The 24,664-nt window shown below is 42.9% G+C and overlaps 1 protein-coding gene across 5 annotated transcripts in view; it reads right to left on the reverse strand.

Moving 5' to 3' along the window:
* acot7 (acyl-CoA thioesterase 7) overlaps positions 1-24,664 on the reverse strand; it is a 189,537-nt gene that overhangs the window by 22,168 nt on the left and 142,705 nt on the right. For 4 of the 5 annotated variants that reach the window (XM_067970274.1, XM_067970278.1, XM_067970275.1 and 1 more), the window contains one exon: positions 6,735-6,919. In XM_067970274.1, coding sequence (XP_067826375.1) covers positions 6,735-6,919 — 185 coding nt within the window. Of the gene's footprint in view, positions 1-898; positions 1,280-6,734; positions 6,920-24,664 lie in introns of those variants that run through there. The other variant, XM_067970277.1, reaches the window with a different exon arrangement.

Below are 24,664 nucleotides of genomic sequence, written 5' to 3' on the forward strand. Positions count from 1 at the left end.
GGTGTCTGGATTGTGAGTCTTGGCTTTTCACCCAGGATTTTCAATTTAAAAGAAAAAGAAACGTCAGTTGTAGTTTATAGTCCGGAATTTCCTCAGAACTGCTTTGGCTCCGTTGCCATAAGTAACATCGCCAGACTTCCAGCGGCAGAGCGGGAATGGCTCCAAGGAAATTCCGGGCAAATGTGTCCCTTGCGTATGTCCATGTTATAACCCATGTTTATATTATAGTCTATGTTATATATTATCTGTGCTCGATCCTAGGGAGGGGAAAATAACCAGCCAAGGCTCCAATTCTGATGGTTGCTCAATGAGACCAGCTGGAAAGTGATGATTGTCACATGTGAGTGCAATTCTGTCCAGTTTCTCATGATCTGCTGGAAAAAACATTGCTGTGTTTTAGAATCATACCACTTAGCAGCACTTGGGGAATATTCAAAAGTTCTTTCTGCCAGTTATTAATCGTGGCTTGCAATAAATAATTCATTTTTTCTAAATTATTTAAAAATCTTCTATTCTCAGGCTTTCAATATGGATGTAGATGCAATGAAATGTAAACTTTTGTTTTAACTTCAATCCTTCCACGACATCCAATAGTCCACAGGGCAGTGATGAAATAATGGCATCCATTTATATCCTGGACTCTTCACTTTGTCTGAGAGTATGATTGTTTATATCTTTGGAGTATGCAAAGGAAATGTCCCCATCTTATTCACATTGGATTATGCAGGTGGTTTATTAATAGCAACAGAAAGACGATTCAATCTAGATCATGGAGATGATCTCTGCCTTGAGTGAGATCATGGATGATTTTCAAGAAAGAACTGATTTATTAAAGATAACAGCAAAAAAGATTGAATTAGATAACAGCAGAAGAGTAAGGCTAATAGGATACAAACTGCTGATAAAAGATCGATACAAATTAAGAGTTTACAGTTGAAAAATATGGTTTTACATATCTGTCAACTTGGCTCAATTGATATCAGTCTTGCCTCTGAACAGAAAGTCGTGGGTTCAAGCTCCACTCCAAAACTTGATCTAGTCGACATTTCAGTGCACTGAGGGAGTGCTACATTGTCGGAGGTGACGTCTTCTAGATGACACATTGAATTGAGACGCCATCTGCCTGTTCTGGTTGACGTAAAAGATCCGTAAGAGAAGTGTAGAGGAATTCTTCCAGTGTGTTCAGCAATATTTAGCCCTCAACCAACACCACCAAAATAGATCCGCTGGTCTTTTATCTCATTTGCCTTGCCGTGAGTAAACTGACTGCCGCATCTGCCTACAGAACAAAACAGTGGCTACACCTCAAAAAGTAATTTATTGCCTGTGAAGCACTTTGAGGTATCCTAAGGTTATAGAAAGTTTGTTCTTTCGATCTAGAAAGTGAAATACTGGAGACAATGGTTAGGCAAGATCTCACCTAGCAAAAGCAGCCACCATTTTCAAGAAACGCAGCAAGCATGAAATGTAAAAACTGTTCTCGGCGAATTGAAACAAAAATCCAACCACCTCTTGTAACCAAGGTGACAGAGGATGGTATTGTGATCTTCGACTGTTTGATTTGAAGAGAATATACAATACGGCCCAGAAATTCCTTGGGCTCAAGAGGGTGTAAAGAGAGAGTCCCGCCATGGGGCTAGAAATTTGGGGCAGAATCCACTTGTATTGAGTTTCTGCTCCACTTGTAATACCACTTTAAATTCTTGAGAGCTGCTACATAATTTAGTGAGACCCAGAAAAGGCCCCAGAGATAAGGATAATTGATCTCAGAGGGCTTAGAATATTTTGAAATGTCCCCAAATTGCTTCAGTTAGAGCAGCAAAATGTTCACTTGCCTTGGCTCTTTCTTTCAGCCCCTTTCCTGGCCTTGGGGTCCAGCCCCCCTGTCGGAGTGGCTGGGTGCTACTCCAACTTCAGACAGACAAACCGCACTGGCGCTGCTGATGCACCCTTGCAGACATGATGCGCCCGCCCCGGTCATGCAAATGTCCCCACCCACCGTGTACAGGGCTGGCCGTTTTGCATCCTCAGCTGCTTGCGGATGGACAGGGTCTGCTCTGTGGCACCTGCCGTGGCGGGAGAGGGGGGACCAACCCCCAGAAATGTTGGGGTTTATATTCTTTAAACAGAAGCTTAAAAGAGCATAGGCTGGCTCTCTAAAAAGGAAGGTTACTCCAGGCTGGCTGCGACAGTTACGATGAAAGGGCTCCCCTGAAACGTTAATCTTTTTTTTGCTTCAGATGCTGATGGCCTTACTTACATTTCCAGTATTTCACTTCAAAAACAGAACAGAGATACCAGTTCTGGTAAAAGATGATACTGGTGAATTTTGAGTGGTTTTTGTAAATAGATAAGCATCAAATGTTCAGTTCAGAAGCTAACTACGGATGTTCTGACTGTAAAAAGAGAAACATGCCTAATATATTGATTTGCTGAGCATCAAGACAACTAGCCCAGGGGATCAGCAGTAAGAGCATGGTTTGTGTTCAGCTTCTACCCACCCCCTCTCACTCACTCACAGTAGAGATGGATTTAAAAATAGCCTCAAAAACATCCTCAATGTCACCTGAAGACAGGAATATAAACAAACCAGTGGCTGGAAAAAGTGCTATTTTACAAGATACAGAGGTAGCAGTGCTACTTATACATACTGGAATGGCCACAGTGCTATTTATAGCCAGTGAGCAAGGTTATGTTCCTATTTTAGTGCATCAATAAGGATGCAATTTCTTCTCCTGTCCAACCATCAAATATGTTTTATTCCGTTTTTATTTTTGTTTAAGCTACAAATACCACTTGTACCCTGAAGGCCAAGGTTACTGCTGGGAGAATAATGAGCTCAGATCAGGGGGAAAATATACAGCGTGGACAGTGTTTGAAGATGAAGGGACAAATCAAATGTGACTGTGGGTCTGCATCACTTGTCCACTGCTTTGACACCATGAGGTGCAGCCGGGGTCTACTAGTTACAGAAAAAAACAATAAGGGGAAAAAAGTTTGTGATGTAAGAGGCAGATTGCAACAAATGCGATGCAACAAATAGGCTGTGTAGAGAAATATGGCTTTGTGACTCCATATTTCTGCTCTCTGTCAAAAATCATTAATGTTAACCTCAACATATTTCCCTGTTAATGGACAGTTGGTTTGTGTCGTCTAGTCTCGCACCACCTGCCCATAGTTGCCACCTGACATCAATGCCAGTGTTACGTCAGCTGTTCAGTCTTGAATTGGTATTGGGGAGACCAGCTGAAGTCAGCCCTGAAGGTAGTTGTCACTGCAAAGCCTGTCCTTCCTGTAGATGTGAACTAATGAGCTGTACAGGTACAAATCAGACTGTGTGCGAATAATATTTCACTTTCTGATCTTAATTTTAAAAAAAATTGTATTAAAAATGACATTTGGGGCTCGATTTTAAAATGGTGGCGGGTTGGCAGTGGTGGGGGGGGGGGGGTGAAGGTGCGCGTGGCAAACCCGAATTTAAAAAAAACTTATCTTTTCCAACGCGACCGCGATGTAAGTGATGGTGATTAAAGTTCTTTCTGGGTTTCGAGCCCGGCAGCCCCTGATTGACAGGCTGGCTGCTGACAGGAGCTGCAACGCCGGAGGGGGAGGAGGGTGGAGCGAGAGAGAGAGAGAGAGAGAGAGAGAAAAGTCATCCGGCGCTGGAACAGAGAGTGGAGGGCGCTGAAGGTCGGCTGGGGGGGAGGGGGAAAGAGGGGAAGATCGGGGAGGGGAGTGGGGGAGATCGGGGGGGGAGGGAGAGATTGAAGAGGGATATCGGGAGCTAAGAGGGACATCGGAGAGGGGGACATCGGACATCAGAGCAAGGTGGAAAAGTAGGTTTATTTTGTTCTTTTAACTTTGTGCAATGGTTTTTTATTTAATTTATTTCATTTATTTTTGCCTGATCCGGCCCTTCATACCTGGCTTCACCAGGCATGAATTGGAAGCCGTGGGAAAGCTGCCCTGGTGAGTTTAAAATCGTTTTAACTATCTACTATGTCAATGAGGTACATTTGTACAGTACAGCAGAATAATTATTCCTGTGTTCAAAAAATAATCTTTTGCATGTCCTAATGTAAGACCATACATCATACTATATCTATAACCCTGATCTAAATTACATAACTCTTTGGTTCGAGCTGGCACCAAGATGGCAATCTGATCATGGGAGATTGGAACCAAGTCTGTGGCAGACTCAGATAACTGAGTCAAGCAGGTACCCAGTACGCCAGGGTGCTTTTGACAATCGACCCACCAACATAGCTTGCTGATGGAAAATGGAGGTGTTGACTTGTTAATAGAAGCTGGGACTCTTCCCGCTTGACTCCGGATAACCAGGTAACCCAGTGCCTTAATGCATAGGGCGGTCCTAGCTAGACAAGCTGGGGAAGTTTCCCACTGCTCTCTAGTGGTTTTTAGCCGGTTAACCTCCAGCTGTAGAGCTCTGTGTACCCGATGCCTGAGCTCTGTTGACCTGTGCCTAAATATTCTGGGGTCAGTGGGGTGTATCCCTACACAAAGACAATGTGCACTCATATCAGGCAATTAGAAGTCTATCTGTGGGGAGTTCTCATTAGTTTGGTTTGGAGACTCTTAAGCATATTGGTACGGTTCCATGCTTGTCAGATATCCAGCTGACCAAAAAAAAATGCATCCTGAACTAACCCACTCTTTTATATTTCATTCATCCGGAATTCATCCCCCATTATTCTAAAATAAAGACAAAAATCAATGGAAATGCACAATATGTGTCAGTCAGTGTCTGAAAGAGAAGGATTGGTTAAAGTTGCAGATGTGGCCCTTTGCTGGATCTCTAGTACTGATTAAAGTCTCACCTGAAATGTTAACCTATCTTTCTCTTTTCAGATGCTGACTGACCTGTTGTGCATTTCAATTAGTTGTGTGTTTTGAATTCATATTTCCAGCATTTAAGGTTTTTCTTTTTGTCTGTGCCTATCATTCTGTAAGTACTATATCCCCAACTATTCTATCTATAATGCATCCTCACCTATTATATAAAACTACTGCACAGTACTTGCTAGTGACTAGTCCCAGTAAAGCTGAAAATGTAAAATGTTCCTTTTACAGGAAAGTGTGATGAGAACCCATTTCTAGGACATAAACACAACACAAAATCACTTCTCCCTATCCTCCCCCAACGGACAATGATTAATTTCACATATTACAGAAGGTTACACTACTTTGTGCTCTGTCAGGAAAGGTATTTCCTTACAATTTCAGTCCAAAGTATTTTATACGATTAAAAAAAGAGGAATCAATAAAAGGCTTTGATCTCCAAATAAAAATATCAGGCCTATTTCTTCAGCTTTCTAGCATTTTTCCCTCTGTTGCTGAGATCTCCCCTAGAGTTTAACTACAGCCATGCATCAGCCCCCCTGACAATTACATTAAGAAAGAGAGATAAGGAGAGGCTAAGATCTATGCAGTTATAGCTTTCTCCCTTCCCTCAAGATGCCATGGGTGCCAGCAGCCCTTCATTACCCCATCTGAGTGGCCATCCTTCATCTGTAAGCCCAAATAGAGACCATGGGGTCGATTTTACAATGGTGGCGGGTTGGCAGCACGGGGGGGGGGAGGGGTGTGAAGGTGCACGTGGCAAACCCGCATGAACAAAACTTACCATTTCCGACGCGATCGCATGTCGATTGCTGATGATTAATGTCCTCTCCTGGTTTCGCGCCTGATTGACAGGCTGGCTGCCGTTAGGAGCTGCAACGTGGGGGGGCGTGGCAGAGAGAGAAAGAAAGAGATCGAGACGCTGGAATGGAAGTCCGGGGTGGGTGGGGGTGGAAGATCGAGGGGGGAGAATGGAAGATCGGGGGGGGCGGGGGGAGAGTGGAAGATCGGGGGGGTGAGGGGAAGATCGGGGGGACGAAGAGTGGGATATCGGGAGGACATCGGGGAGGGGTGAAGAGGGGGAGATCGGGGGGTGTGAAGAGGGGAAGATCGGGGGGTGTGAAGAGGGGGAGATCGGAGAAGGAGACATCGGACATCGGAGCAGGGTACAAAGGTAGGCTCATTTTGTGTTTTAACTTCCTTCTATGGTGTTTTATGTAATTTATTTAGTTTCTTGTTCCCTGGATCCGGCCCTTCATGCCAGGCGTGAATCAGAAGCAGTGGGCAAGCCGCCTAGGTAAGTTAAAAATCGTTACAGTTACTTAATCTGTCACAGGTAAAGTGCTTTAAGTACCTCAATGAGGTACATTTGGCTCTTTAACTGTCATCCCGCTGGCTTTAATTGCCAGCGGGACTTCCGTTTTCGGGTCGTCCGCACGCACACAGGTGGGTCACTGCAGCGAGCGCACAGAACAAATCTTCCCCTTGGTGTCCACTTTCCAGCAGCCGTTACTGGATGGTCATCAGGAGAGGACATCCCTTCCTGGGAAGGTTTTTCCCTTCCTTAGCCCAGATACCGGGACCAATTGTGGCACCTTTACTGCTGCCTTGGCTGAGGTCAGGCATCAGAAGAGGCCAGGCACTGAGCCAGAGACATCTTGGGCCAAACTGAGCAAAACCTGACTGCCTTTTGCGAAATATTCAAATATACTTCAGCACTACCATTTATCTCCACAGTCCCATACAGCTGCATACTGCTGGGCTGACATTACAGCTTTAAACCTCAGCTTGCTGTAGATGGATTTCTAGTCTAAAGAAATACCATTCCAGAACACAGGTTAAAACTGGTAACACAAATCCATATGTACTCTCACCTTCAGCATGGGGATAGGAAGTGCCTTTCCATCCTTGTCCAAGGAAACATAAGTAAAGAATGCAGTCACAGCATGAGCCTTCCCTTTTGGACTTTCTAAGACATGGTCGACATCTACAAAAACTTCAATCTCCATGGATTTGTTGCTGGTAAATGTCATTCGACCAGACACAGTAATTACAGACCCTGTAAAGGGAAAACATCTCTGGTTAGAAAGAAGACATCAAATTCTGTCTTCAGAACAACTTGTGAAAGAAGAACTTGTATTCACATTGTGCATGTCACATCCTCATCACATCCAAAAGCACTTCACAGCCAATTAATTATTGCTGAAGTGCAGTCACTATCAGTAGAAAATTTTCACACTGTGTTGGTTGATGAATGGGAATATTGGTCAAGACACTGGGAGAACTCTTCTTCAAAAAGGTGTCATGGGATCTTTTACATTGCCAAACATGTGAAGGGGGCCTCTGTTTAGCAACTCATCCAAAAGATGGCACCTCTGACAATTAGCAATCTCTTTGTGCTACACTGAAGTATCCGCCTATATTTATGTGCTCAAGCCCTGGAGTGGTGCTTGAACACAATTTTCTGACTCAGAGGCAAGAGTGCTACCACTCAGCCAGGCTGACACTTGCGCTCTGTTACCTTGCACAGAAATCCAATGTATTCCACTTGACAATGTATTGGCAACACTCAACACTGCTCTACATGTAACATACTTGATTGGTGTAATATCCTTGATTATAGACCTCTTCCCCTACTTCAGGGGAATTCACCCCTCCTCTCATAACCTCACACATTCAATCATTTGCAATTAAATTAAATTAAATTAAATACTAAATCCAAGGTCGATTTGTGTCATTTTTTTTTATTCGTTCATGGGATGTGGGTGTCACTGGCAAGGCCAGCATTTATTGCCCATCCCTAATATATCATCATACCAGGTGTGTTTCAGTCCTGTTGTGATGTTTGTCAAAAACATAAGATTATTATCTCTGGGCTGCCTTCAGTGATGACAGTTTTTTCAAATGACTCAGCCTAACTGTGCACTTCAAGTATTTTATGTGAAAATTTAGAAACTTCAACATCATTATTGGTCAAGATTATATCAGTAAGTATGAATCATTATGCATCACTGACATACAATAATGAAGTGCAAGTAGTGTTCTAGGCCCTGACAGATAAAGGATGGCCAGTGGAGCATTATTTTTAAAAGGTATATTTTCTCAAGTGCACTGTCCAGTCTGGTGCTGAGCCACAGAGACTAGGAAAGTCCCCTGTCCTTGGTCTGTTAGCTGTTGAGTGGTTCTAGGAGCAGTATGATAGGCCGTGGCACCTCTAGGGTGATGGGGAGGAAATCAGCCTGCATTTCCTGTTCTTGATCACTGATCAGTGGCCCCACCCCCCAGCCGATGATAACTGCATATGAGAACAAGAGGTGAGCAAAGGATTGGGTTTAGCTATGATTGTTGGAACCTGTAATGTGTTTCTCTTTAAGATATTTGTCCAATTATGCCTTGAAGATATTTAAGCTTCTTGCCTCTACTACCTCCCTCAATAAGCTGTTCCAATAACCGACTATCCTTTCAGTGAAGTAATGCATCCCATCTAAATCTACCTAATCTCAGTTTAAACTCTTGTCCCTTTGCTATCTTGGTTGTCAAGATTATCAAACTACTCAAAGAATTCAGCAACAGTTCATAGCTGCATGCACCCACATACAATAGTTGCTAGGTTTTCTGGCATTGCGTAAACCTCAAACAACAGCATCTTCAGAATTAGCCAACACCTTGAGAAAATGATTGATAAAATTCTTAATGATACAAACTAATCAATGAAACACCAGCTACATGTAAACAGACTGAAAGAATAATTTCTTGCAAAATTGGGTGAACTGATCCAGAATTCTGATTCAGAATTCATGTTTGTGCAGCCTCCAAAGGAACAGTAAAGGAAGCAGAACAGGGTAGTGCTGTCAAAGTTGCTGCATTGGTCATACCATTCAAATGTCTTATCCGTGACTTTTATGTCCAGTGACCAAAGCATCTATTACACCACAGCATAGGTCACACTCAAGTTCGCAGGTCACTGAGGTACACCTATACACCATATTTTACAGCAAGGATACAGCCTGCGCTCTGGATCTGGCCTGCAAGGTCAAACTGTCTGATCCCCATATGGGGAGCACTGCTGCATTCCCCATCCCTTTAGCGCAGCTCTCAGCTCCTCCCGCTTTGGGGCCGCTGCCAGTTTCTACCTCCTATCGAAGCTCCCCCAGCGATTGATCGCTGCTTCAATTTGCACAATATCAGGAATTCCACCACACAATATGCGGCAGCCCTCACCTTACCTGGTGCAGCAGGAGGTAGGTAGTGGCAGCAGAACTGAGGGGTCAAGGAGCCAGGGGGCCCTCCTGAGGGGGAGAAGCTTGGAGCTACGGGAAGGATCGGAGAGTGCTAGCATGAAGTTGGAGGTGGGAGGGCAGAATAGTGGCAGCATGAAGTCTGAGGGGGTGGGGGAAAAGGGAACAAGAGAGCCACCTTGAATTTAGGGGGGTGGTGGGGGGAGGGGGGGAGGATTCAAGTGGCAATGCATCAAAAGGATGTGCCAAGGGTAGGAAACCATGGGAAGTCCTAAGCAGGTGCCTAACATTAATAGAAGTAGCAGTAATATAGTGTAAGGAATCTCACAACACCAGGTTATAGTCCAACAAATTTATTTTAAAATCACAAGCTTTCGGAGATTATCCCCTTCGTCAGGTGAATGACTCATTCACCTGACGAAGGGGATAATCTCCGAAAGCTTGTGATTTTAAAATAAATTTGTTGGACTATAACCTGGTGTTGTAAGATTCCTTACATTTGTCCACCCCAGTCCATCACTGGCATCTCCACCTCATCAGTAATATAGTGGTTATGGACTTGCAACCCAGAGGTCCAGAGTTGAAATCCTACCATGGCAAGTTGTGAATCTGAATTCAATAATTCTAGTAATCAGTGGGCCAGCACCAAGAATAAAAATGACCTTGAAAATTGCCAGATGTCGTAAAAACCCAACTGGTTCACTAATGAGCTTTATGGAAAAGGGATCTGCCACCTCTACCCAATCTGGCCTACATATGACTCTAGCCCACACAGCGTGGTTGACTCTTAATGGCCTCTGAAGTGGCCTAATGAGCAACTCAGTTATAAAATCAATTGCTTTGGCAATTAGGGACAGGGAATAAATGTGGCCTTGCTAGCGTCAGCCACTTCTCAAGAACAAATATTAAAAAAGTATACAACTTTTCACATAATCTGCAGGTTTCATGATAAGCAACTGAGTGGTCCACAAAAGGAAAACATTTGGATATCCCTGCTTTACAGTATTCGGTTGAAATTGCAAAGACTCTACGGCCAGCATAGAGCCTTGCGAGAAATGAAAGAGAGAACTTGCATTTATATAGTGCCTTTCACGACCTCAGGATATCCCAAAGTGCTTCACAGCCAATTAAGTACTTTTGAAGTGTAGTCATTGCCGTAATGTAGGAAACGCAACAACCAATTTGTGCACAGCAAAATCCCACAAACAGTAATGAGATAATGACCAGATAATCTTGGGTAAGACACCGGCGAGAACTCCCCTGCTCTTCTTCGAAATAGTGTCTTGGGATCTTTTATATCCACATGAGAGGACAGACGGGAGCCTCAGTTTAACGTCTCATCCGGAAGATGGCACCTCCAACAGTGCAGCATTCTCCCCAGTACTGCACTGGAACGTCAGCCTGGGATTACGTGCTATAAGTCTCTGGAGTGGGACTTGAACCCACAACCTTCTGACTCAGAGGCGAGAGTGCTACCAACTGAGCATAGCTCAGAGACAGAGCTACAACACCACAGTCCTGATTCTGCAACTCAAGCTCACGTGTAGCTTCGGCCCCACACCAGCAGTGGAGCCTTTCAATTCCGATCCTCTTACGTTTCTGCAACAGTAAAACAGTCAAGATAGATATTGAGATGAAGTTAACACCAATAAAACAAGGTGCAAAGGAAATACAGCTTTTTATCCATAGTGACAGATTTGCTAATTAACACTTTTCAGTCAGCAAGACTACTGGAGTGAACAAAATGTGACGCTGTTGGAAACAACAGCAACACTATTTTAAATTGGTTGTGGTATGGAAGACTCAGAGTTAGGACTTTCAATCTTTTCGTATATCTTATACAATTTTCTCTCCAATCTTGATGGGGCTATGGTTTGTTCTGGGTACAGTTGAACAGATGACGACAGCCCCTCCAGAGCCACACTCAAGCTACCATTCTTCAACAAAAAGAAAATGGGGAGAGATGTATAAAGGGCAGCTGTTCCGTTATCACCCATTTCACACTATCGCCCAAAGTCAAAATTACCCTCCATGGCTGAATGTGGAACTGTGCACCAGCAAGAGTCAATGCCTTCAGAAGAGGAGGGGAGGAATAAAAATGGAGAAAACCGGGAAGGAGGAAGGAAGTGGCATCAATATGAGCTGATTCCTCAATGGGGTGTGGGGTGGTGCTCACAGGGAGCACATCTCAAGAAACAGCAGGGGCACAACCCCTGATTTTCCTGTCGATTTGAAGTAATGGATGTAAAATCAGGGACTCCAAATCTGCGCGTGCCCAACCAATGCTCCCTGCGAGCCCTGAGCTGCGCCGGGGGCACCCGGTCGGAGAATCAGCCCCTATGGTGCAAGTGTTGAACATTACATTTATATTTTGCTCCAGCGTGCAGTCTGCCCTTAAAAAATGCTGAGAGCAAAACCCTTCCTGTTCAGGAAACGACATAACATGTAGTACGTGACAGATTAGAGGAAAAAGTATGGTTAATTGAGAATAATTTTGTACTCCCTGCAAATCTAGTGTTTGGATCTTATCACCTATCATTTTCCATGACAAAGGTTCTTAGTTTTTCCATGAATCACTTTTTTCACACAGAGAGAAATGGAGTTGTAACAAACAGCATAGGCAAATGTATTGAGTGTGTAAGTGTGAGTGTGTATGCATGTTAGTATGTGTGTGAGCGTGCACATATGTGATGGTGTGTGTGTGAATGTGGATACATGTGTCTGTGTCTATTTATTCTTGCACAGTTGTAGCAAGAATTCTATTTTTTAGCTATGATTTTTTTTCTCCCCAACAAGAGCGTGAATGTACATTCAGCAGTCATCGTTATGGTTAGTTATGGAAAGAGTTGATTATTCCTAAGATGTGTGGGAGGTCTCAGTTAATGATAGCAGAAGTCCGTGAAGACAGTTAATAATCAGGAATTGCTACCGAGTCCTGGAACAAAGATAAGAGAGTTTGATGTGCAATTATTTCAGCAATAAAAGTGGTGTCATGAAAAAGAGAGGGGAGCAGAAGCAACTCTGAATTTGGAGCAAAGTGAGTGGAAGGATTTTTCAAAAGGGATGAGGGGCTTGAGTTATGTGGGGAGACTAGAGAAGGTTAAGGGGAGATTTAATAGAGGTGTTCAAGATACTGAAGGGTTTTTGATAGAGTAAATATGGATAAACTTTTTCCACTGGCAGGAGGGTCGATAACCAGAAGACACGGATTTAGGGTAATTGGCAAAAGAACCAGAAGGGAGATGAGGAGACATTTTTTTTATGCAGCGAGTTGTAATGACCTGGAATGCACTGTCTGAAAGGGTGGTGGAAGCAGAAATAGTAACTTTCTAAAAGGAATTGGAGATATACGTGAAAAGGAAAAATTTGCAGGGCTATGGGGAAAGAGCAGAGGAGAGTGGGACTAATTGGGTAGCTCTTTCAAAAAGCCAGCACAGGCACGATGGGCTGAGTGGCCTCTTACTATGCTGTATCATTCTATGATTCTTTGAAAAGAAGGAAATAAATTCACGGAGCTGGTGAAAAACGACTTCTGGGTGCAGCCCGTTATGAGGTGGGTCAGGAAGAATTAGGCGTGGCCAGGTTCCCGTGTGAAGCCTCACTCGATGGGAGCACGGAATGGAAAATCGGGGTGCTCCCAACTTACCCGTAATTAAATTGAATCACTAGAAAATTCAGAGCGCTACGAATGGATTGCACTGACCGTCACACTGTGCTCCTGACAAGCGCCGGGAGCGGAACCTTACAAAATGTACCCTCTGAGCTAATATTAAGCATGAAGTTGGTGTTAAGTTTGGCAGGTGAAGCATTTGAAAACCAGCAATCATAAAGTCACTGCATTCAATACTGTGGTGCAGGTCTGGAACAAGGTATAGCAGCACCGTAGGACTTTAAAATTAATTTTCCCCAACAGTTTTGATTTTGGAAAACGTTGATGGTAATCTTAACTGCAGGGTATACATCCAAATTTATGGAGAAAACAATGGTGAGCAATTAAATTGTCATTAAGGGAGTAGTTATGCTACTTGCAGCAGTTTCACTGATGTGGAGCCAGCAGGCTTAAGTCATACTGCCAGCTCCGTTTTGCACTCTGGACTGCGAAAACGGAGATCTGTGCACGAATGGTTAATATTAGCTAAGACCTAACAGGAAAGTTGGCTCGTTGCCAATATTAAAAATCTTTAAAATGAAGTTTCAGAAGTTGTTGGGCAGTCCAACACATCTGGGTATCTGCAGACTTATTAAACTTCATTTTGCACTAGTTGCACTTATATTTCAGTTCAAGTGAAGCCAAAGTGACATGAGCTCATCTCCTTGAGGTGGTCTCACCCCATCTGCTAAAATACAAACCAACTCCAGTTCAGTGATTTCACACCTAAGTTATGCTCCACATTTTTGTGACAACACAGCATGAAAGCTCTTTGCAAAATGTACAGTGGAATTAAAATGTATAGTGGAACTAAAATGTATCGTGGAACTAACCCATAAGAAACAGAAGACTGTGATTTTTGATCAAACACTAGGGGCAGACAGAAAACATCTGAGAATATTGAAACAGATAAGGGTAGAAGCATGGGGTGAGGTTAATAAAATGTTAGATAGGTCATTAGATATAGACTGATACTAGAGGATGTGATGAGAGATAACATGAATCAGAGTTTTTGAAAAGAAGGATCTTGCATTTACATTGTGCTTTAACATGGCCTCAGGATGTTCACATACAATGAATTATTTTTGAAGTGGAGTAACCTTTGTTATACAGGCAAATGCAGCAGCTACTTTGTGCGGAGCAACATCTCACAAATGGCAAGTCAATGAATAACCAGATAATCGTTTTTTGATGATATAGGTTCAGGCAGAAATGTTGGCCAGGACTTCAGGAGAACTCTACTTTTTTTATAATAATGTCATGGGATCTTTTATATCCACCTGAGCAAGCGAAAGGGGACATGGTTTTAATGTCTCATCTGAAAGATAATGCAGCACTCCCTCGCTCCTGAACTGAAGCCTCAGACAAGATTACGTGCTGTTGCGGGTTTTAAAACTACAATCTTCTGACTTAGAGACTAAAAGAATCAGAAGCATGATTCTGTGAATCATAGACCTTTTAGCCAGATATCTATAATAATGAGTACAAAGTACTGGAGTCTATTATAAAGGAAGGAATTGCAGAGCACTCGGCAAGCGTTAAGACAATAATGGGTGATATTATGAGCATGTTATCACATTTCTATGAAATTCTTTTGCTATTTTAACAAGTGCACTAATCTTTTATTTTACAGGAATGTCAGAGGATCTTCAAACAAGTGCATTAATGCATTCATTGCTAATTTCACTCAGTAGGATTTCAGCAGAATCAAAGCCAACAGAGGTTAGGGAAAGATTAAGTCATGCCCAACAATTGAGAAGGTGGGAGATACATATTTTGATTTGGAGAAAACATTTAGTATGGTTCATTCTAGGAGATTTATGGCTAGTGTGAAAAATCACTGAAACAAGATGAAACATCACTGGACTATGAATTGACTGGGCAATCAAAGACAGATGGTAGTTATCAGTGAACATAGTTTTGAATGGGCAATTGTAATCAGTGGCGCCTTTCCAGGCATCAATGCTGGGAACCCTGCTGTTCACAGTAATTATTAACGACCTTCATAAAAGCAGCATCTTTAGATTGATTAAGCTGGTAGATGACACCAAGTTGCAAGGGAAAACAGAATGTTCCTAGGAGAGGAATAACATTCAAAAAGTCGTAGTCATTTTTGCAACTGGGCAGATGACTGGCAAATGGCATTTTATATTAAAAAATGTAATGGAATACAGATTGGTGCTAAAAGTAGTATAAGCAATTACATAATAAGTGGCACATCGTTAGATGAGATGAAGCAGAAAAAAGATTTGGAAGTGCTAATTGAACAAAGGTTGCATCATCACCCAGCATGCCAGCAATTGCCAAGCTAAATAGAGCATTGTGTTGCATAAGTAGGTCCATAGAATATATGTTCAAAGAAAAGACAATGACACTCTAAAAAGTACTCCACCATTTATGGGGTACTTCTGAATGTTGCACTTACAAAAAGAAAAAAAGCAATGAGAATAGTGTTGAGTCTTATAAATAAGTTTTGAGGAGAAGCTAAGGGAGCTAAATCTCTTCTCAATGGAAAGAAAAGGGGAGGGAGAGGAAATATGATCCAAGTTTTTAAAAATCAGTATAGAAGGGAATGAGCTGGCTGGACATGACAAAGTTCTTTGTTTGAAACTAGAGACCTTGATTATTAGCTAAAGAAAACTACAAACTAAATTTAACACAAGAAGTAACTACTTCATCTTATGGAACAGACTGCCACTTAGGAAAAAAAAGAACTTGCATCCCACAAACAGCAATGAGATGGTGATCAGATAATCTGTTTTAGGTGTTGGTTGAGGGATAAATATTGGCCAGAATACCGGGAAGAACCCTCCTGCTCTTCTTCAAAATAGTGCCATGGGATCTTTTACACTCACCTGAGAGGGCAGACAGGGCCTCAGTTTAACGCCTCATTCGAAAGACGGCACCTCCGACAGTGCAGCACTCCCTCAGTACGGCGCTGGAGTGTCAGCCTGGATTTTGTGCTCAAGTCTCTGGAGAGGGACGTGAACCACGTTAATTCAGTTAACGTGTATTCGATTTGAAACATTTGACAAGTAAGTTAACAGACTCCTAATTCAATGGGAAAGAGGAGGAAAACAGGCTTGGGGGTGAAGGCAGGTGGGAAACGAAAATGATCTGAATGGGACCTGGAAGAAGCCCTACATGGCTGGATAAGGTACTGGGGTAAGCACACATCCCCGGTACGAGAACCCACTGATCTGTACAGAGCACTGGACTCATGTGCAGCACCAGCTCTGGTGATTGCTGACAGTAGAAGCCAGATGAGCTGCCTCCAGGACCTCTTTCATAAATTCTGCTCTTACAGAAGTTGGAAGAAATTCAGAAAAGCCAGTTTCTCCCTTGAAATGGCAGAGTACTAGGAAGCAGATCTCTTGTTCAATTACCTTCCATCCTGACTGCATGCAATCTAACTGATGTTGGCTGCACAGACCCATTGTAACGGTTTTACAGCAGGGTGCGATCATTCTCATCTCATACATAATAGAACTGACCTTAAATATCATCATATAGCACAGGTTCATATTGAAAATGGATTTTGTCTATTCATATGTATAGTCAGCACATCTTATGAACAGAAATGCCTGCAGGTGACTAAGCCTCTGGAACTAAGAAAACCCTACAGCCACAAGACGAGGATCTGTGAAAAATAAAATCAATACACTGGCAAAAGAGAAAAATATTAGCTCCAGGGCTATCTTTGCAAGGCAAACATGAAGAGATTTCGTTTCCTCTGCCAGCAAACTCGTTAGTTCCTTTGTGTAAAATTTCTTAGTGTCGTTAGTGCAATTGTTACCCCATTGGCCAGGACACCGGGGAGAACTCCCCTGCTCTTCTTTGAAAAAGTGGGATCTTTTACATCCATCTGAGAGGGCAGATGGGACCTCGGTTTAATGTCTCATCTGAAAGATGGCACCTCCGGCAGTGCAGCATTCCCTCAGTACTGTACTGGAGTGTCAGCCTAGATGTTATGCTCAAGTCCCTGGAGTGGGATTTGAACCCACAAACGTCTGACTCAGAGGCGAGCCATTTACAACAATCTAAGAAAAATGTACAGTATTTCCTCGCCCCCAAGGGTGGGGCATAATCGAGAATGAGAGAGAATGTCCGAGCTACCCAGCACAATGGGTGCTGTTCAGCTAACAGGACAATACTGGAACAGCCAGCGACTTTTAAGATGGCTAGTCAATAATGTCCAGATTAACTATGTTTTAAATGGAGCCATAACTTGAATAACACACTGATCGTTAATGCTGTACTGGAATGATCAGTTCTCAGTCCTGCCTACGACAGAAGTCTTCTTTTACCTCGCAGGCCCATACGAGTATAACAATGCTAATGTGGATTACAGCACTGAAGTAAAGGGTTTGTATTGTTCTGTTAATCCAGAGGCTGTGATGACTGTTTAAAATGGAAGTTTTTGTAGGAAGTTTAAAACTTCCTACAAAAACTCAGTACCCACGGACCAGTTGAACCAGGAACACTTCTCACCATGATGGACGTCTCGGCACTCTACACCAGTATCCCCCACGATGACGGCATCGCTGCAACAGCATCAATACTCAACACCAACAACAGCCAATCTCCAGACGCCATCCTACAACTCATCCGCTTCATCCTGGATCACAATGTCTTCACCTTCAATAACCAGTTCTTTACCCAAACACACGGAACAGCCATGGGGACCAAATTCGCACCCCAATTCGCCAACATTTTCATGCACAAGTTCGAGCGGGACTTCTTCACTGCACAGGACCTCCAACCAACGCTATACACCAGATACATAGACGACATTTTCTTTCTATGGACCCACGGCGAAGAATCACTAAAGAGACTACACGATAACATCAACAAGTTCCATCCCACCATCAAGCTCACCATGGACTACTCCTCAGAAACGGTTTCTTTCTTGGACACACGAATCTCCATCAAAGACGGGCACCTCAGCACCTCACTCTACCGCAAGCCCACGGACAACCTCACGATGCTCCACAATTCCAGCTTCCACCCTAACCACGTCAAAGAGGCCATCCCCTATGGACAGGCCCTGCGAATACACAGGATCTGCTCAGACGAGGAGGAACGCGATGGACACCTACAGACGCTGAAAGACGCCCTCGTAAGAACGGGATATGACGCTCGACTCGTCGATCGACAGTTCCGACGGGCCACAGCGAAAAATCGCATAGACCTCCTCAGAAGACTAACACAGGACGCAACCAACAGAGTACCCTTCGTCGTCCAGTACTTCCCCGGAGCGGAGAAACTACGCCATGTTCTCCGCAGCCTTCAACATGTCATCGATGACGACGAACACCTCGCTAAGGCCATCCCCACACCTCCACTACTCGCCTTTAAACAGCCACCCAACCTTAAACAGACCATCGTTCGCAGCAAATTACCCAGCTTTCAGGAGAACAGCGTCCACGACACCACAGAACCCTGCCACGGCAACCTCTGCAAGACATGCCAGATCATCGACACAGATACCACCATCACACGAGAGGACACCACCCACCAGGTACATGGTTCATACTCCTGTGACTCGGCCAACGTGGTCTACCTCATACGTTGCAGGAAAGGATGCCCCGGAGCATGGTACATTGGCGAGACCATGCAGACACTGCGACAACGGATGAACGGACACCGTGCAACAATCGCCAGACAGGAGGGTTCCCTCCCAGTCGGGGAACACTTCAGCAGTCAAGGACATTCAGCCACCGATCTTCGGGTAAGCGTACTCCAAGGCGGCCTTCGAGACACATGACAACGCAAAATCGTCGAGCAGAAATTGATAGCCAAGTTCCGCACCCACGAGGACGGCCTCAACCGGGATCTTGGGTTCATGTCGCGCTACACGTAACCCCACCAGCGAATAAAAGTTATCTGTTTTTAACTCAACGGGTCATTTTCAGTCTTTCTCTTCCTTTCGGATGTTTCTCCCTCTCTCTCTCTCTGTTTTGTGTTCTGGCCGTTTGTATATTCGGTGGTCCTGTAGGTAACACCTCTCTGTCTGAACACTTTGATTGCCTTGACAACGGGCAGTTGGAATGATTATCTGTAATCACCAGGTATTGTTCTCGGAATATAAATGCGAAAGGTTCAAGGATTTCCTGACATTCACCTGACGAAGGAGGAAGCCTCCGAAAGCTTGTGATTTTCAAATAAAATTGTTGGACTATAACTTGGTGTTGTAAGATTGTTTACATTTGTCAACCCCATTCCATCACCGGCATCTCCACATCATGTTTAAAATGGGAGGAAGGGGCTGACAAAGTTCTGCATCGTGAAATAAATAATTTCCTGGGGGGGGGGGGGGAATCCTTCAATAGTTTGCATATTTCTCTGCTAGCTATTTTAACAGAGGCATTAACCTGTTTGTTTTTATCTTCAGTAAAACAGTGGACAGAGAAGAGTTGTACAATTGTATTAAATGTTCAGCCATTATTATCACCAGCAGTGAGCTGCAGGGAATTCAGGAGAAATTTCTTTACCCAAAGGGTGGTGAGAATGTGGAGCTCGCTACCACAAGAAGTCATTGAGGCACACAGCATAGATGCATTTAAGAGGAAGCTAGATAAGCACACGAGGGAGAAAGGAATAGAAGGATATGCTGATAGGGTAGATGAAGAGGGGTGGGAGGAGGCTCGTGTGGAGCATAAACACCGGCATAGACCAGTTGGGCTGAATCGCCTGTTTCTGCGCTGTAAACTTGATGTAACACTAGTCTTTAGAAAAGCCGTGAATATAAGAAAAGGGTGAGAAAAAAAACACCAGGCCCATCAGTGTTCATCCTATCCATTAGATGGTGATGCCCCACATTCCCTGACCAGCTCCCACTATGAGGATGCTCCTCGCCAGGAGCACCCAGTCAAGAATCAACACTAACGTCCACTTTTTGTGTAATAATCACACGCTTCCAGGGACGAGTTGGCAATCGGTGAATCAGCTCTGATTCTGCAGAGCAAATGAAAAGCGCTGTGTATGGCAAGCACATAGCCAGCTGATATACGGGGACTAGGGGTGGGCATTGAACTCTTGGCTACAGCAGTAAGAAAGGTGACATCCAGATCTTACCCAGCCATGGTTATCATGCACAGTGGTGTGGAGCAAGAGCGCACCGCACCGATCATTAAAAGCGAGATCTTCATTTGTGTTGCACTGGCAGAATGGTGCTCTGAGGTTTGATAGCACTGTCAGGCCTTTCAACTTTAGCAGCCAACTACATATAGTTTTAAAAAAAGAAAGCCTAATAACTAATAACAACTAATGTCACTTCTTCATGGTACTGAATAAGGTTTTAAGAACAGAAGAAAAGCCAAGGATGAGAAAAGACCATTTGGCCCACTGAAGCTCAGCCCTCCAGTATTTTAATTTTCCTAGTCAAGAATGCAATTGTGGTTTGCATGCCCCTAAAGTCTGCATTCTACTACCTTGTTTGACAGATTATTCTAGACATTTAGCACCTGTGTGTAGAAGTTCCTCCTGGTATCTGATCTAAGTTTATTTGTCATTAGTTTATATTTCTGACATCTGGTCAAACTATCCTCCCTTATTTTGAAGTATTATTCAAGAATTACTTTATCTAACTACAAAATATTTGTTACACAAACAGATTCCCCAGTTCCCCTCCTGGCTGTTTAACTGTTCATGATAAACAAGGTCACTGGTTTGAAGTTTTCATTGCAAAACAGATTATCTACAGAAATTGCATTAATTTTCTGGATTCAAAATATAATTATATTGTTCACATTTACCATGAAGTGACTGACATAAAATATATTCAGCATCATGAAATTTATGAGCTTGTGTCCTGTTTGCACTCCCAGAGCAGTATTTGTGTTAGCTCGGCTCAGTCTGGAGTATTCTTGTTGCTGGGCCAGAGGATTGTGTATTTGAGCCCTGCTCCAGGACCTGGGCACACAACTTCAGTGCAGTACTGAGGGAGTTCTGCATTGCCAGAGGTGGTGCCCTTCAGATTTGATGTTAAACTGAATACCTGGTATTCAGGTGGATACTGAAGAAACATGACACTATTTGATCTAATATGGGCAATCGTGGCAACATTTTTCCCTCAACCAATACAATCAAAAGCAGATTTAACTGGTCATTCATCTCATTGCAGTTTGTGAGATCTTGCTGCATGCACAATGGCTGTTGTGTTTGCCTACATAACAGCAATCAGTGTACTTCAAAGCAATTCACTTTATGTGAAGTGCTTTGCAATATTTGTAAGAGATGTGGTAAGGTGCTACATCAATCAAAATCTTTCTTTTTACTCAGTGCCTGATTATATAATCCTGTGAGTAATGTTAAAAATACACTTTTGAAAAAATGGAATGTCAAAACAGACCATTTTTGGCAAATAATTGACAATTTGCGAGCGAGAACCTCTTTTTCATAATTTTTCATTTCTCTTTGGATATGAATTTTGATGTATTGGATGTGTCACTTAACTCACCCACTTCTGCTGTACGAATACTGGAATGATACAGTCACGCTGAGAAGGACAGTCACTGCAGCATATTGCATGCAGCCAATGTGATGTCACCTGCATCCTCTCGATGCTAGTTTAATAATGATGCAATCCAGCACCTTAATGACCCCACGTAAACCAATAATGGGCCCTGAACTGACATTCAGTATGGGGGTTACTTGTATGAAGGAAAGACAAGGTTATCCCAAAAGATGATTTAATAAATTCTGTAATAACACAACATCCATAGTTTTGGGTATATTTCAATAACTGTGTAGTTTGTTTTTACATTAAATGGAATATTTTGGAAAAACTTGGGGTTTTCAGCGTGGAAAGGATACATCTGCGAGACAATTTTATACAGACCTTTAAGATAGTTAAGGGAATGGAAAAGGTAAATCTGGAAAATCACATTAAAGTAAATTGCAAGAGTAGGACTAGGGGACAAACTAGTAACAGGTGCAAACTAGTAAAAGGCTCATTTAGGACTGATATCAGGAAGCTCTTCACAAAAAAAAATAATCAACATATGGACTGAACTCCCAGATAGAGTAGTTGAGGCAAAATCCCTGGATTTTTTTTTTAAGAAACAGTTGCTGCAACTGGGGGAACTGTTGAGTCTTTCTGAGTGGATGAATTAAGATGAGCCAAATTTCCTTCCTGATCTGTAATGATTTTAAGATCTTGTGATTAGGAGAATGAACTTGCATTTATAGCATCTTTCACATCCTCAGGACGTCCAAAATCTTTTCAGAGCCAACGGATTATTTTATTAATAACCATGATGTGTAAGCAGTGATGACTGACAGATAATCAATAAATATTTATCTGAAATGCACTGAGTGAAACATAGTTACTGTCTTCATGCAGTTTGTCTCTGGTGCAATAGGGTGACTGTCTGGTGCCACAGTTTCAGTGTCCTGTGATGCCCAGCCAGACAAGAGGATGAAATGTGACTTCCAAAAAAGTGTGAGCGTCTCATGCCAAAGGGTCAGTTCCCAGACCAGCTAATGGGAGCTTCCCAGAACCTGTCTGTTCAACTGTTCACTGTAATGGAGCTTTGTCATTTTGCCATGTTGTGAGCACTGTCCTTTGCAAATTAGGCATTCTCCATTGTACAGTCAGCATCTGTACAATTCAGGAGCTTTCCTTCCAATCAGTATCAACACTTATCTGTAATGGGATGACTGCACTTGTTTACACAATCACAACTTTGCACAAACACTGAATTTGGGTATAATTCTACCAGAATAAAAAATTTATACATCAGAAATGAAAACGCCTTTCAATTATTTCAAAATATTGGGTTCTAATAAATTCTTAGTGAACTGTGCAGATATTTGATCAGTGTTCATTGTGACTCCCATTTTTTTTAAGCATGTTTCTGCAAACCTTTAGTTGATGCACTACCTTTGAGGTGTGATATTTCAGTACTGACGGAGAGCACAGCAGCGTAATCTGATCTGTGTGGTTATTTAATCACTCTTTAAGGAACATAATTGGTACATAAGCAAGCACAGATGTGGAGTGAGCAAACGGGAAGCGCTTTGGAGGCAGCAAGGAGCAGAAAGGCTAAATTTATTGGCAGTGTCTTGGAGATTTTAGCCAGCTGGCCAAAGGAACGCCCTTTATGGATCTGAAAGGCATCCAACGAATAAGCAGAAAGTCCAGAAGATCTGGCAGTCAGTCATCACCAGGGTCAATACAGTGGCTCGCACCCGCTGTACTTGGAATAGGTAAGGTGTCTGATTTAAACAAATGTGCCAATCTAAGTAAGAAGAATGACTGCAATTATCCTACACTACTATATATGGGACTGAGTCACAAATGACCTTGCTTAGCAATATCTGGGTCTGATTTTCAATTATCTTACACAGCTATATTTATTTATCTTACATTGAAGTCAGTGGCAATCTGGAGAGGAATTAGGTGTCAGCCATGGTTTAAAGGCTAGCTTAGTTAACGTGTGGCTATCCATTCACTTGATGCAAGTGCAGCTCAAAAGACAGATAGTAAAGAAACTAGGGTAGAAATTGGCAAGTATTGCGCCCGTTTTTCTGGCGTAATACAGGCGCAAAACGTGCCAATTTAGCAGTGGGACGGCCTGCACCCAATCTGTGCAGGTGTTGGTCTCACTGCTAAACTCATGGGGACCATTTTTAGGCGTCACAGGCGGACACCTAAAACATGCGTTAAGCCCCTTAAATATGTTAGTGAGGGGCCTAACTCCTGTTGAAGGATCCTGTGTTAAATTTGTTCCCGATGAGCGAGGCAGACCTTGGGGCTGCCAACAAAAGGTGATTGTTAAGTATTTGTTTTAAAGAACAAATTTTCCGTGGAGCCAGGAGGAGCAGGAGTGATCACCCCGACACCACAGTCCTGGCCACCGCCCACCTCACATTGCCCGATCCAAAGCCCCCCCCGCCCCCAAAAAAAAATGGGTCCAAACTAGTTCTACCCCATTAAATAAGGAGAAATAGAGTCTATAAAAATATGCATGCCATGTTGGGATGGCTTGTTCACTAACATTCTGAAATGAATCTCTCTCATTCAGTATGTGCAGCTAGTGAAGCATTTCACTGTACCAGCTGCAGGTATAAAGTGATGTAGCCTTCACTTCTCTACAAAATTTAATCTCATGTGAGGTATCCTACTCTTTTCTTCACAGAATAAAGGCCACATTCAAAAGCCTACATCAACTGGTGGAATATCAAACCCCTTACAGGGACACCATAACAGGATCATCAGGTAGAAGACCATGGAACCATGGAAGTTTACATTACAATTGGCCAATTGTGTCTAGGCCAATCCAAAAATAATCCCGCTGCTCTGTTCTCTCCCCATATACCTGTATCTTTCTCTGCTTCAAAAGTTTATCCAATTTTCCCTTAAAAGATACAATGGTCTCTGGCTTTCCCAATGGCAAAGCATCCCATTCCTCTAATCGCTCTCTCACTCTCTTAGTAACATTATTAAATTGATAACCTCATCACTGACTGCCCAGAGATAGTCTTTTCTTATACAATCTATCAAAACTCATAATTTTAAAAATCTCCTCAGCCTTCTCTGTTTCAGTAGAAATAGTCCCAATATCTCAAGTTTATCCTCATAACTTTAGCTTCGCTTTCCTGGCATCATCCTGTTAAATCTACCCTTTCCATTATTTAATGTGGGACAGGCAAATAGCCCAGTTGATGCAGAAGTTTAGCAATCAGGAATCATCCTATGTTAATTGCATCCATTCACTGTGTCAATGTTTGCCACTTGAACCAAATTCAGAGTAATACTGTATAAATGTAATGAGTCTCTAACATTGCTGATTAGGCCATGGTATCATGTGGTTAGCATGGACCAATCAGATCCCCAACACTGGTCCATTCCACCCACATGAAACCAGATGGACCAGATTGTTGGGAAAAAATTTAAATGGCTTTCAGTCAT

The sequence above is a fragment of the Heptranchias perlo genome, chromosome 32, assembly GCF_035084215.1.
Source record: "Heptranchias perlo isolate sHepPer1 chromosome 32, sHepPer1.hap1, whole genome shotgun sequence".
NCBI classification, from domain to species: Eukaryota; Metazoa; Chordata; class Chondrichthyes; order Hexanchiformes; family Hexanchidae; genus Heptranchias; species Heptranchias perlo.